Raw genomic sequence first — 15,133 nt, forward strand, 5'->3', positions numbered from 1 at the left:
AACACACCAAGGGAGAAACTCTTCTTTTATCTATTAGTTTCCACTGATAAGCAGCAGCTTTTCAAGAGTGACTGAGCTACAGAATGACTTAATTTCCACAACAACGCGATTAAATCTGACACGCACATGACACGGGGGAGAAAGGAACCCACCCACGTGCCCTTCGATTTCAGTAAGAAAAGTTGAAGCGTATTGTCAGGGAAGGCAGGGAGAAGATCAAGATCATGCGGCTTAGAAAGAAGATGAAGAATGATAGGACGTGTGACCGCCTAGAGGGGTGGGACAGGGAGGGTGGGAGGGAGGGAGACGCAAGAGGGAAGAGATATGGGAACATATGTATATGTATAACTGACTTACTTTGTTATAGAGCAGAAACTAACACACCATTGTAAAGCAATTATACCCCAAAAAAGATGTTTAAAAAAAAAAAAGAATGATAGGATGGAAATATTCCAAGTAACGGCAAGGCACTTGGGATTCCTTGAATGCCCTGCCGTATTCAATCACATAACGGCCATGCACTGAAAGGAAAAGCTAGAGCCCATCTCACGCCTCACTTCTGCTACTGACTGAGGTTGAGAAAGAAAATTAAGACAACATTTTCAAGTTACTCAAAGGCAGAAATTGTAGCCTGGACATTTAAGGGAATAAGCTCATTAGGTGGGGTAAAAGACTTGTTTTGCAATTAGTCAGTGTCTTTACCCAATTAATTTAAAACGGGAAGCCCCGAATTTTCTTAAAGCTTTACTGGTCTTCGTTTGTTAGAACTGACCGTTCTACTATATCAATTCTTTGTGTATGTTTACTTTCCCTCCTAGATTTATGGCCAAACTGTTCTCAAAAACAGAAAAAACTTATTATCTGCTTCTTTCATATTTAATATTCTATTTCCCTGAAGCCACGGAACTGATATTCTTCAACAGATGAAGTAAAGTGAATGCTGACAACCAGCCCTCATGGTCCAGGGATGGGGAAACGAATAAGGATTTAAACCCCAAGGCAAACAGGGCACACTCACCATAAGGTCGAGATCACATTAAGGAAACCTACAGCACTCGAAACGAAATTTTGTAGTTACAGTTCTGATCAAGCTGAACCATCTTTTGGGACAGCCAATCATGAACAAGATTGCTGTATTTGGAATTCAGACAGCAAGAAAAGGCAGTCTCTTCTCAGAAATGGAAAATGACACTCAGCCAGCTCTATGTCCCATGGTGTAATCTCACATCAAGTACTTGAACAATTCTTAGTTATTTTTTTTTTTCCAAAATGAAAAGTAGATCAACTTACATGGCTCTCTGGCAATGAACTGAGGTACAGTGTTGGGCAGAGGAGTACTAGGGTTTGGAGTCCCTACTAGTTTGTTCTTGGCCATCTTCGTGTTTGCCTTAGCAAACTCTAGTCGTAGTGTTTGTGGAATTTCAGGATCGAAGCGGATGCCCTTTGGAAATAAAGAACAAATGGAAGATGTTTTCATTTCCTTAGAGTCAAACCGGAATGGTGACAAAATAAACACACCAGTAAACCCGGCCTATCAGGAAAAAAAAGTTAGTAAGAGCTCTCATTCTCACTACTTACACAGAATACACGAAAACCTGTAACACAGCATGTCCACAAAGTCAGGGAGATTTAGTCTACTGTATTAAAAATTGAGTTGCATGGTTTTTCATCTATTCCTTTTCTTTTTGGACTAAAACGTTCAGGTTCAAATTTTAAATCTGGACCAGCAAATGCCTAGCATAGTTAAAAACTAATTAATGGCTACCAAGAAGAATGAATTAATGTAAAGCCCTGTGTAATGCTGGAAAAGTCCAACACCTGAAATCGTAAGCGGCAAGGCTTTGACCAGTGTTTAAAACAGTGTTAATTCTTCAATGCCTTAGTTTCATCACCTCTAGAGGGGGAAAATTCCCATCCCCTTCTAACTGGAGAGCTTTCATACTGGTGATACATGTACTCTGAGTTACTAAGTAGACAGGAACTAAACAGTTTTAAGACTTCAATATAACTAGTATTACTTAATTCCGGTTAGCTTATAAATTCATATGAATGTCTTGATGTGGTATGGTCCTGATTTTGATTATAAGCTGGCTTACTAGCTACATGGATAGAGAGACCACAGATTATATGGGCCAAAGAGAGGTTAGTAATTTCAATTACCTTTAACCCTATTATTGCAGTTTACCTAAACCAAATATATTCAATAAAATAAGTCACAAACACTATAAAGTACAAGATTTAGGACAAGATAAAACTATTTGAAACCCTCCCACCATTTAAGAATGCCTCCACTACTGAGCATAACGAATAATCTCATGATATTTATGTCCAATGCTAGGATTCTGGACCCCAACAATAGTATCAAAAAGACACCCCAGTATAGTATGGTGCATAAACGTGCATTCAGAACAGACTTAGGTACCATGTTTGTTTGTATGGCATGTTCTGAAAAAGGAGTGAAGTTCTGAAAATGAGTATCTTAAGAACACATGTTCTCAGTTTAGCACTCACGTGGGCCTGAGTGCCCCAAAGCCCCTTTCTTCTTTTTATTAGCTTGAAGACAAGAGCAATTTCCACAAGAAATTAGTAAGAGTCTCTAACTCTGTAGACCAGGATGAACAACTCTGAACTTCTCAGGCTCAGCTCCAAAGATGGGAGGAAGAGCCTGTGACTTAACGGGAGCGGCAATAAGAGAAATAAGGGGGTTAGGGGGCAGGAAGCGAAGGAAAGCAAGGCCCTCAGGGAGGCACAACTACAGCCACAGAGCCATGACCCACTGATGTCCTGGAGTGGGTGAAATTTCCAACTGAAGGGGCAAACAGGTGCGGGTGGACAAGAAGAAAAGGAATCCTCTGGTGCAGTCCTAACCAATGACGAAAAGTGAAAGGGGGGTGCCAGGTATATGAAATATAAAAAGAAATTCTTTCTTTAACTGGTCTCAGTTTTCATTTTGAGAAAGCTCAGTATTAATCTTGAGAAAAATGTACATAGGGGAAAAAGACAAAGCAGCACCCTGAAGCAGTGTTTGCTTCCATTCACTTCCACTACGAGCATTTCACTCTATCAAAGCTGCTATCAACAACAGAGTGAATATTTCCAAATACGGATCTGAAGAGCTGTGGCCTTTGCTGGGAGACGAGCACAGTCCCCGCTGTCATTTAAAGGTATGCTGTGGAAGGACTCGCTTATTCTTATCACACCCCATCCAACTACACAGGGAAGCAACTTGCTATCAATTTCCAAGTGTGTCCAAGTGTCCTCCTTGGTACTTAACGCCCCCATCCTTCCTGCGAAGTAGCAGCTTTTCCTAATAGCCCTGAGCCCCCATCCCCGTGAGCAGCGTGGGTAACATGAGAAGAGTATCCTGGGACCTGTCAGGGGTCCTCTGGAGCTTCTAGTCTCAGAGAATGGGGCCGGACATCTGCAGTCTACGTCTCAGCTCTTTCACTGATGTGCGAGAGCTGTTCATCGAGGCTCCACACAACGTGCTTGCCTCTTACACAACCTGGTCTCGTGACTCAGGTCCTAAAACATGCTTAACTGAGTCTCCTCTACTCCCCACCCCCGTCTTCATACCCCTCCTCCCTGTGTGAGCTAAAATAACACCACCATCATGTTCCAAATCAAAGTTCCAGCTCTTTATTAAAAAAAAAAAAAAAAAAAAAAGCTCAGAAGTTAAAATGACCTAATTTGTTTGGAGCTTATTCAGAGGCCGGAGGCTTAGAACACAAGTCACATTCCTCTAACATCTTTAGCAGCAATACCATATTTGGTAATCAATATCCTGCTCAGCTCAGTTTCTATCCAGAGGGACCAGCCAAGCCAAAAACATTTTAAATGTTAAAGGATGAAGAAGAGGAGGCAGAGTGGGGCGGGGGTTGGGAGAACATGGAAGTGAAGAGGAAGAATGAGGGGAGAAAGAGGAAAAAGAGGGAGACAGATAGGAAGGAGACATGAAAACAAAACAAAACAAACAAATCCCCTTGTGCTTTTAATTAAAGCCCAATAAGATTATTCTCTGGCCACAGTGACTTCTCATTAAATGCTGTCAGGATAAGATTACTACTAAATCAAAGGGGGAATCTGTGCCTTTCAAAATCAACTTTTTCCTCTCTTGCCTATAATTCACCCAAACTCTTCTGGTAAGTGAACAGAAAACATTTCTCTTGCAATTGTAAATGGTGTCTTATTTCCTTGGTGTCCAAAAAGGACAGTTTCTAGATATCAGTATGATATCGGTTTGAGAAGTTACTTAGAAGCAACCCAATCTGACTGGCTATAGGAACAGCCAATAGTCTCTCCAAGATGGCCTAGAACACTGTGACCAAAGCAACACAGGTTCACTGTGATCTACAAAGGCTAAACTCCCTACCCAGGGCAAACTCTGGGAGACAGAAAGTATCCTTAGTAGCCTACTATACCTAAGAGTATATCAGGGCAGTAGCAAACCCACATGCTTATGTGTCACAGACTGAATGCTGGTGTCCTCCCCAAATCCATGTTGAAGCCCTAACTCTCAATGTGATGGCATTCGGAGGTAGGGCCCCTACGAAGGGATTAGCGCCCTTGGGAGAAGAGGAAGGGACTCTAGAGACCTCTCTCTCCAGGAGCACACACCAAGGAAAGGCCACGTGAGAACACAGTGAGAAGGTGGAATCTGCACAAACCAGAAAGAGGGTCCTCACCAGATACTGAATCTGCTGGCAACTTGATCTTGGACTTTCTAGCCTCCAGAACTGAGAGAATTAACGTTGATGCCACCCTCTCTGTGGTATTTTGTTATGGCAGCCAGAGCTGAGATACCTTAATGACACGGTTTTCTTTCCTGCACCGTAGTTCCTAAAATACCTCACAGTACTCTTTCTGAACTTTCTACAGTCTCGTCCAGGTAACTCTCCTCTTCTCCAGCAGCCTCATCCCCAGCCCCACCTGTTCCCTCACTGCAAGTGACTCAGCCCATAGGAACACTTTTATTCAACCACCTTGGTTGATACATGGGATTACTGGAAGTCCTAACAGTTCAATCTCAAAAGCTACAGAGAGCAATCAGAGGCCTGAAGGACAATTCAACCCCTGCATTTGCACACTGTAATGCTCTCAACTCAAACAGAGTATATTATTGCATTTAGGACTCTGCTGAGGGAAGTTTTTAAAATCCTCTTTTTTCCTCCTCCTCTGTCTCCTAAAATTAAAGCTTAAGAACTCTCTGTAAACAGAAAATCTTGAAAAAGAGAATTTTCTGAATTGTAGACCTAGACCCCTCAATGCACATTTGTGCTTCCTATTTAAATTGAATTAAGATTCTCAGCAAGTTACAGAGCTTTAAAATGCCATTTTAGTGCTCTACAAACTACATCAAAGGCCGGAGTCCTAGAAGGCAAGAGCTAGTATATGATAAAACACAAGGAAATGGGCAAGGTAAAAGGAAATCACCAAATCCTGAAGACCCAAGCCTACAGGAATGTAGAGTCACTGTAAAGGAACTGCAGCTCTTTCAGTGACTTTCTGGAAGACAAAATGGAGAAGCTATTAATTAAATGTGCTGCAAAGCTCAGATCCCAAGTAGCTCTCCTGTTTCTCTAGCTGTGGTGATACTGGCTTCTTATGCACATAGGCTGTGCTGGAAAAGATTTATTGGCTGCAAATCGTGGATTTGGAGTCATATGATTATGCTGAACATAAAGGTTCAAGACCCTTCCAAGTCCTTAGTAGTGTCCCTGGTATTAATGTCATGCCACAAGAGTGGAAATATTAGTCAGGAGTTTATTCATTGAATAATGGGGGAAAAAAAGAGAGAGAAGGGCTATTCTAGAATGATTAAAACACCCTTAGGGCTTCCCTGGTGGTGCAGTGGTTGAGAGTCCGCCTGCCGATGCAGGGGACACGGGTTCATGCTCCGGTCTGGGAAGATCCCACGTGCCGCGGAGCGGCTGGGCCCGTGAGCCATGGCCACTGAGCCTGCGCGTCCGGAGCCTGGGCTCCACAACGGGAGAGGCCACAGCAGTGAGAGGCCTGCGTACTGCCAAAAAAAACCAAAAAAACGAAAAAAAAAAACCCTTAGAGGCCTACCCTCATATGCAATGTGTGGTCCTTGACTGAACAACCAGATATAAAAGACCTCTTGTGGGAAAATGAAGAAAGCTGAATACTGAATGGGCATTATGTGATATCTGGGAATTGTCCATTTTATTAGGTGTGATAAAATGGTAACGTAGGAAAATGTCTTTAGTGTTTGTACTGAAATACAAAGAAGATATAATGACAAAATGTCATAACATCAGGTATTTACTTTAGAATACTTAGAAAAAAAGGGAAGCAAATGCAGCAAAATGTTAAGTTGGTAAATTCTGATGGATTAATGGATGTTCATTACTATGCTCTCTACCTTTTGGTATGCTTGAAATTTCATAATAAAAAGTAAAAACAGAACAGATTCAACCAAGCACATAACGTTTGTCATGTACTAGAGACACAAGGATCAGTGAAAATAAGTCCCTGCCTTGAGGAGTTCAGATCTCAGGCTCTGGTGAGGGAGCTGTACAGGTACACTGATGGTTAGATAAACAAACCAACACAATGTCTAGGACTCCATGGGAAACAGAGCCACAGCCCTGAGTGACTGGGGACCAGGAAGGCAACACAGAGGAAGTGACAGAAGAGCAGAAATTTACCAGGTGGTAGTCCAGGAAAGAGCTCAGCAAAGTTCTGTATGACAGGATGTGAAGAGGGTGTGGATGTGTATGTGTGTGTGTGTGTGTGTGTGTGTGTGTAAGACTGCATAAGCACTGGGATGAGATCACGAGGAACTTTCAGGTCATGAGTGAGGACTCTGGAGTATCTGCATGGCTGAGCCGCTGAAATTTTTTTAACTGGGGAAATATTATGATCAGATTTATGTAGTAGAGCGTGATCCTCAAATGTTAGCACGTATCAGAATCATCTGGAAGACTTCCTAGACACAGAGTGCTGAACCCGCGCCTCCAGTTTCTGATTAAGTAGGTCCTGGATGGGACTTGAGAATCTGCATTTGTAACAAGTTGCCAGGCATGCTGACACTGCTTGTGTAGGGACCACATCTGAGAATCACTGCAGTGGAGGATAACTCTAGTGGTGGAAGGGCAGCTGGACTTAAACAGACTGGAACACACCAGAGGCGAAGCAGTTCAAACAGCCCTGGAAAGAGGTTGATTGGGATAACTGCTCTGCTGGCTCTTTTCTGGGAAGCGCCCAGAGGCCAACATCCAGGTTCTGTGCCCTCACTCCGCTAGTGACAGCTGACTAGTTAAGGGGCAGACAGATGTGGCCATCAGTGACCAAACATGTTTTTTCTCCTGAGGATTTCAACCTTGAGTATAAAAATACAGAAAATGGAGGTGGCTGGAGCTGAGTTACCCTAACAGTCTCCCACTAGAGAAAAGGTCTCTAAACTCCTGTCACTGAGGTCTTCAGTGCTGTCCTAATGCCGGATGGAGTCTGGTTTATTTGGTACATCCTTCAAATCTGTGAGCTATAGCCCAGTGTCTTTACAAATGGTTCTACCATTAAAGTAAGTGGGTTTATCAGCCCTTGACAACTAGTTTTAGAGACAAAGGAAGCATTCATTTAGAGGGGGAAAAAAGGGAAAGAATGAGGCAAAAATATATATATTTACTGAGAAAGATGTCATGGCAATATGAGGTTTAAAAAAGAAAAAGATGCTCAACAATGTTTAGTAGCCTTAGAAGGAGGAGGCTTTGTGTATGTACGAGTGTGTGAACCCAGGAATGTTTACAACGGGACAACCACCCCGTTAATAGTGGTAACTTTGGTGGCAATGTCAGGGTGGGGAGGGGATTTCTAGTCTGTATGATTTTGTATCGTTTGAATTTATTACAAATATGTATAATTTATAAAGTTATAATTTACAGGATCTGACACAGGTTAAAGAAGAAAGAAGAGGGAGAGAGCGGGAATAAAAGGGTTCCTGTGGAGCGCAGCAGAGCCAGAGCATAACTAACAGTAACAGATATCCTGGCAGACAGCACTCAACCAGATATGCTGGTGCTTTCTGCCTAGTTCTTAAAAAATACTTACTTTGAAATAATTTCATATTTATGGAAAAGTTGCACACATAGTACAAAGAATTCCTGTGTACCCTTTGCCTAGATTTCCCCATACACCTTTGTCCTCCCTGAACTGTTTTAAGAATATGTTGAAAGCACTATACCCTTTACTACCCTTTACAGTTTGGCTTCCTAAAAGCAAGGACATCTCTTTGTGCTGCTGATTCAGGATCTAATCCAGAGGCATACATAGCATTTAGTTGTCATCTCTTTAGTCTCCCAGAATATTTCCCTCAGTCCTTGTCTTCCGTGACCTTGACATTTTGGAAGAGTACAGGCTATTTTTTTTGTAGACTGTCCCTCAGTTTGGGTTTATCTGATTTGTTTCTTGATTAAATTAAGGTTATACATTTTTGGCAGGAGTATCACAGAAGTGTCATCCTCAGTGCATCGTATCAGGAGACACATGATGTCGTTTTTGTCTCATTACTAGTGATAATAACTTTGATCACTTGCCAAGTTTCTCCACTGTGAGGTTACTATTTTTTCTCTTTTTAACTAGTAAGTATCTCATAGGGAGATAACTTTGAGACTAAATATTTTGTTTCTCAAATTTTAACATCTATTGATCTATTGTTTTAACATCTATTGATAATTCTTACCTGAAGCAATCTTTACTATTGTGATTGTCAAATAATGATTTTTTTCTAATCCTATCATTCCTTTCATATTCATTAGTCTTCTACTCTAAGGAAAAGCTTACCCTTTGGCCCTGTTTATTATTTATTCCTTTCTACATTCGTTTGTTCATTCATTCACTCACACATCAGTACGATTCATACCTTATTTTATGATTTATAATTTATTACTATTATTTGTTTCGGTGCTCAAATTGTCCCAGATTTATACGGAAACACACACATGCTTTCACATCCGTATCTACTTCTCTACATCTATTTAGATATATTAAAAACATAAGTTAGTACTGATACCTCCAATTCCAATCCAACACCATTAGGTTAATTCTAGCCTTCCCTCGCCACATTTGTATCAATAACTCCTTCTGAATCCTAGCTCTCATTATCCACTATACATTTACTTATTCGCTCAACACAGGAATGAAGTTTCCTAATCGCTAAACAATATCAACATAAAAAGGAAACCTATTAACTACAGTTCAGTATATATAGTTCTTTTTGTCTTAGGCCTGAAAGTATATAACCGATATGTACATTCAAGAATTATTTGGGTCAGCTCTCCCCATTCTTCCCAACTTCACCGTGGTTGTATTATTCACTTGAAATAGATTCATTTGTTTGTATCTGCATTGTTTGGGGTCTCCCCGCATTCTGTTGTCTTCACTTTCTCTCTCTCTGTATATTCATAGCAGGTAAAACTGTTTTACCACTTGAAAAGTTAAAGTTGATTCATCAACCCACTCATCTTTTACCCATTTCTAAATTTCTGGTTATGAATTTATGAATAATTTTACGTATGTTGCCTAAAAGGCTGAGGACTCAGAATTTTAACATCCCCCCAACCTGCTATGACTTCCTGAGACACCCAATCTTTTGAAGGAAGTTTCTAAATAACCAAGGTTTTCAATGTTGTTTATTGAACTTAATTTTTAAATTAATTTTCAATTTCTAATTGAAATGTCGAAATGTTAAAAAAAAAAGGAGGGGGGAAGGGGTAAAGACAATTGGGGCTAAAATTGCTGTAATAAATATTGCTATAAAGGTTCAGTTAAGTTCGAGGCCTGAATGAACCTGGGTTGATGCCCAGGCTTTTCCTGTTGAGTCCTGGGCCAATCGCCTTCACAGTGTCCCGATATGCGCAAATTCAAACGTTTAGAATACTGTTCCATTCGGGTGAACTACATGAAACTCTACTGGAAAGCAACAGGTTGCCCCTACTGTTCGCTCCACCGCCAGTGGACTCTGCTCTCCTCTGAGACACAGCCACAAGTGACCCATTTCTTCTAGAGCTAAGGTCATTTCCTATCAGAATCTCCTGGTGTTTCACACACACACCCCATTCTGACCCAGTAATCCAGTGGATCTGAGGCTTCGGTATTGAACCAGATAAAACTACCTTCTTGTGTGTAGAATAAAAATAGTGAAGTAGCAGCAGTCTCCTAAGAGTCAACTTCATGACTGCTGAGATTCCTCGTTGAGTCTAATAAGCTTCTTACTGCCCTTTAGTCTATATCCCACTCCAAACGAATACCCACTGCTGCTGCAGGGAATGTGGAGTATCCAGAAAGCCCTGCCCAGCCAGGTGTCTGTGCTGAAGGGGAGAAATAATGGTCCTCGTTCAGGTTATAGGTTTTAACCAATTCATTCGGACCTTCTAATACAGAATGAGAGTCATTTGTCACCAGAAACTATGTACGTTGTACAACAGTATCCCGGTGTAGGAAAATCCTAGTATTTCTTTTGTAATAATCTGCTCGGTTCTTCCCTAGCCTTCAGGACTTCCTTTAACCTTTACAGATGAGGTTAATGAAACCCCCCATCTTGTGTCCAGGAAATAAGGAGCTCAAATCAAGGTCAAACTTAGTACTAACACCCCTCTGATCTTGTAATAATCTCAGTACCTGGATCCTATCTCCCTGCTCCACACCACCCCGCCTTATCTCGGTTTCTGGTACTAAAGCCCAGGTAATCTGAGGGCTGGAGTTCTCATATGCCTCTTCAGGTTTACTCAAACAGAGACCCTGGTAAATCTCCAGGGCTGCTTCAAAAACTGCTGTCAAAACCACCAAGACTCGGAGCTCCACCAGGTGGTAGCTGATATACCTGGTGCCCACTGACCTTTCTATTACTGAGGCGTGATTATCATCCTACAAGGCAGAAGAAATCAGAGAGCATAGTGGGATTAGGGGGTGGGGTGGTAAAGCGATTTCCTTCTAAATTATCAGAATCATCAAGCATTCAACAGAAAAGTTGAACCAACACTGCTGATTTCTGTAAACAGTAGTACATAAAACAAGATCCATAGGGAGGGAAGAATTAAATCAGTTCTCAGGAGTAACTAAAGAGAAAGGCACACTCTACTGAGGCTGTGGGGATTTTGCAAAGCACTTATATTCCAACTCATTGAGATCATGACTTGGTTGAGCTTTAGTAAACAACTACCCAGTTTCTCAGCAACTGAGAAACCAAGATGGCGTCCTCATAAACTAACCCTTAGTGCTCCAACACCAGTTCCCTCCACTTCAGTTGACTAGAACAAGCTAATAAATTACTTCCTTCCCCTACTGCGGACTAGAACAAGCTAATAAATAAATGAGAGAAAATGATTCTTATGACTTATTCTTGTACGCATTGTACTCAAAAGATTTCCAGTCATAATAGTACGTGGCGGAAGATACAGGCAAGGTATTCAGAGGTTGGAGATGGAACAATTACACTATGCTACATTCAAAAGATTTTTCATTCAAGCACAAAAATGTATTTAAGTCCTTTCTTGCTAAGTGACCAAACACTGAGGTCTCTTATTTATGACTTAAGTTTCTATTTAACGTTGACTTAACTAAAAATTCAACGCTCTTATTTTTAAAGTTTCTGGAATAGTTTCTGCTATTATAGATATACTTCATACAGCTGTTACTAAAAATAATTCACATACCATAAAATTCACTCTTTTGCATTAAATGTCATGATTTTTAGTACAGTCACAGAGTTGTGCAACCATCACAATACATCTTTGGAACGTTTTCATCACCCCAAAAGGAAACTGCACCCATTCGCACTTACTGCTCATTCCTCCCTCTCCCTCTTCACTCACTCCCCTCCCCCAACCACCCATCTACTTTCAGTCTCTGAGAAAGGACCTATTCATATTGGATATTTCCTATAAACGGAATCATACAACGTGAGGTCTTTTGTCACACTGGTTTCTTTTAATCAGAATGTTTCCAAGGTTCATCCACTGTTTACTGCTGAATAATATTTTACTGTACAAACATACCACATTGTGTTTATCCTTTCATCAGTTGGACATTGGGCTGTTGTCACTTTTTTGGCTGCTATGAACACTGTGTACACGTTTTTGTGTGGATATATGTTTTCAATTCTCTAGAAGAACTTCTGCAGCATATAGTAACTCTATGTTAACTTTTTTTTTTTTTTTTTTGCGGTACGCGGGCCTCTCACTGCTGTGGCCTCTCCCGTTGCGGAGCACAGGCTCCGGACGCGCAGGCTCAGCGGCCATGGCTCACGGGCCCAGCCGCTCCGCGGCATGTGGGATCCTCCCAGACCGGGGCACGAACCCGTGTCCCCTGCATCGGTAGGCGGACTCTCAACCACTGCACCACCAGGGAAGCCCCTATGTTAACTTTTTTGAAAACTGTGAAACTGTTTTCTGAAGGAGCTATACCATTTCAATCCGACTATCAGTGTATGAGGATCCCAATTTTTTCACATCCTCACCAATGCCTATTATTGCCTGTCTTTATCTTTGCCATCCTAGTAGGTGTGAAGTGGTGTCTCAACGTGGCTTCGATGTCCATTTCTCTATGCTTGTTAAATTTTAAAACATTTTGTAAAGAAGATTGAAAATAAAAGCCTTCTATTTTCAAACAGCATTTTGGTCACAAGGAAAGGAAATAACCTGGGGGCCACAAATCATTCAACCTATAAAAGGGAATGAAGCCGAAAGAATCAACATTTACCTTTTAGAGTTAAAAAGAAGTTGGAAATATTAACTGTTTTCTGAAAATTATTGATAGACATGTCACTTCCATCAGAAACTCAGAGGAAGTAAATACGTACTTCAGAGCTATTCTGACGTCTCAGGGGACCAAAAAATATATTTACAGTTTTCTGAATACATTCAGCTTTCTCTTCTAAAGGCAGCATAAAACATTCAATAGAATTAGAAACAGACTCTAGGCGAGGTACATGCAGACGTTTCCCCAGGATTCTGAAAACAACTGTTACATTCAGTCAGGGCCTTAAAATGGCTCAATGACAGGCCAAATAGAAACACACACCTGGGTAACCTGTTACTATGGAGTGGATGGGGCTCATTCACAGACAACAGTGTGGAGGGAAGTTAAGGGAAGAGCTGTATGTTATACATAAAGAGAAGATAAGAAAAGAAAATTGGGGGGGACCTCCTAACCTAGGAGTTTTCAACCATGTGTAGTGTTCCTCACTGCACCTGTCTCCTACCCCCACTATCCTGCACACTCCTGAGGGATATTTGGAAATGTATGAGAGCACTCAGTGGGCAGAAAATAATAAGGATGTTAAACTCCTACAACGGGCAGGGTAGTCCCATACGATATAAGAACTGCCTCATCCAAAGTGCCGTACGCTCCCCAACATACATGAAGAAATGAACATGGAGAAAAGTCACGTAATCTGCCTAAATTCCCAGTTAACTACTGGTAGAATAAAGATCGGAATTTAATTTTCATTCCTGTTGATTGTGTGTGTACATTACAGCTCTGTGAAGTTCCTTATATTCTAAAGACTACATTATTTTCACATGATAATGGAGGTTGTTGTTCAGTTTCCACTGTGCTAAAATTTAGATAGACGTGAGTTCCAACAGAAAATGAATGAGTGAGGAGAAGAATCCATCAGATGTAAACCATATTTCATGTTATTCCTAAATAAGGGCATTGCTTGCAGAAATATCAGTACTGTTAATACAACAGCTTGTGCTACTGGGTCATTGTCCGTTGAGAAACTATCAGACCAGTTACGCCTTGTTCTTTTTCTTAATCCAACTACCTCAGAATGTTTGCCCTGGATTTACCTAGAATAATCTGATTTACTACTCACTCCTCCTCGCCTAAGCAGAGTCATTTGGAAAGAAGGTGTCCCTCTCCATTGGTAACGTATCTAGATCATACTTTAACAAAGAGACCCCTTTCCAAAGGGCTCTCTGGGCTTATGTGGCTATGTGAGTTGGAGCTGGGCTATAAGTCCAGGTACAATTCCTGCTCCACTGACTAATTTAAAAGTCTTCCAATAAGTATTAGGTTTCTAGATGTCTTATAGCCCCTCGTTTTTAACCCCTTGAATTAAAAAAAAATTCGTAGATGTTCCATAAAATACAATGAAACTTTATCTTGTTTGGAAATTTTTAGTGAAAGGAATATCCACGTCTACCCTAAAATGTCTCCAGAGGCTTACCCTTGATTTGAAGCCTACGTAATTCCTCCTCCGATAATACTGTGGAGCAAGCTCAGGTGAGTGTTATAATGGAATCAGCTTGGCTGTGATAGAGAAACCCATTCTCATTCCTCACTAGCCAACCTGAGCCTGGAATAAAAGAATTTTTATATTTCTTAGTGACTCGGCCACTTGTAAAATACACTTCCAAGGGGCTTCATTTTCATGTGAACAACTGTAGAACTCAAATTCATACCCTTGCAACACTAAGCCACACTCTTAAGGTAAAACCTACAAAGCGGTTACCGTTAGGACAGATCTGACCCAAGAACAAAATGAGGGAAAACTGTTTCTGACCACCCCACTCCCCTAATCCACGACTAGAAAAAAACAAAAAGAAAATGGTCTTGGTGGATCCCCTTCTAATTACTGGTGAAAGAAGCAAGAAAACAGGTTCTCCAGAGGTACCATCAGTGGCAGTGAATTCAAGTGACAATTATAAAGGAGATACCCCACTCAAGGGCACAACCAATTTTGGGTGGAACCTCCCCCCCAAAAAGAGGCTTAAAATGTGGCAACTGTGTGGGCATTCATATCTACCTCCACCACCGATCCTGGGTATGTTTATTTAACCTTTTTCTGTGCCTCAGTTTCCTCATCTGTAAACTGGGAATAACAGTCCGTACCTCATAGGGTTGATTGTAAGAAAAAATGGTTAGATTAATGCTGGCCTATGAAACATTCCTGTGGCCAACTAAAGAGCTGTTCCTCCTGACGTGGACTCATAGGGGTTTCTTTGCCTTTGGACTTTCTGGAAAGGTGCTTCTACCACTTGGAAAAGAGAAGGATGTGATTCATGCTCAACTATGAGGTTTCCTCCAACTGCAGAAAGCGGGATACCTGAGCTGCTGTTTTGAGGAGATGGTGCTGTACAGGTTCAAAGAATTCTTTTATTCTACC

The 15,133-nt window shown here is 41.2% G+C and overlaps 1 protein-coding gene across 5 annotated transcripts in view; it reads right to left on the reverse strand.

Annotated features, from left to right (window-relative positions):
- Positions 1-15,133, reverse strand: part of RBPMS (RNA binding protein, mRNA processing factor) — a 186,668-nt gene that overhangs the window by 72,485 nt on the left and 99,050 nt on the right. For all 5 annotated transcript variants that reach the window (XM_067721756.1, XM_067721753.1, XM_067721752.1 and 2 more), the window contains exon 5: positions 1,291-1,441. In XM_067721756.1, coding sequence (XP_067577857.1) covers positions 1,291-1,441 — 151 coding nt within the window. The remainder of the gene's footprint in view (positions 1-1,290; positions 1,442-15,133) is intronic.

Source organism: Pseudorca crassidens, chromosome 21, assembly GCF_039906515.1.
Source record: "Pseudorca crassidens isolate mPseCra1 chromosome 21, mPseCra1.hap1, whole genome shotgun sequence".
In the NCBI taxonomy this organism is placed as follows: domain Eukaryota; kingdom Metazoa; phylum Chordata; class Mammalia; order Artiodactyla; family Delphinidae; genus Pseudorca; species Pseudorca crassidens.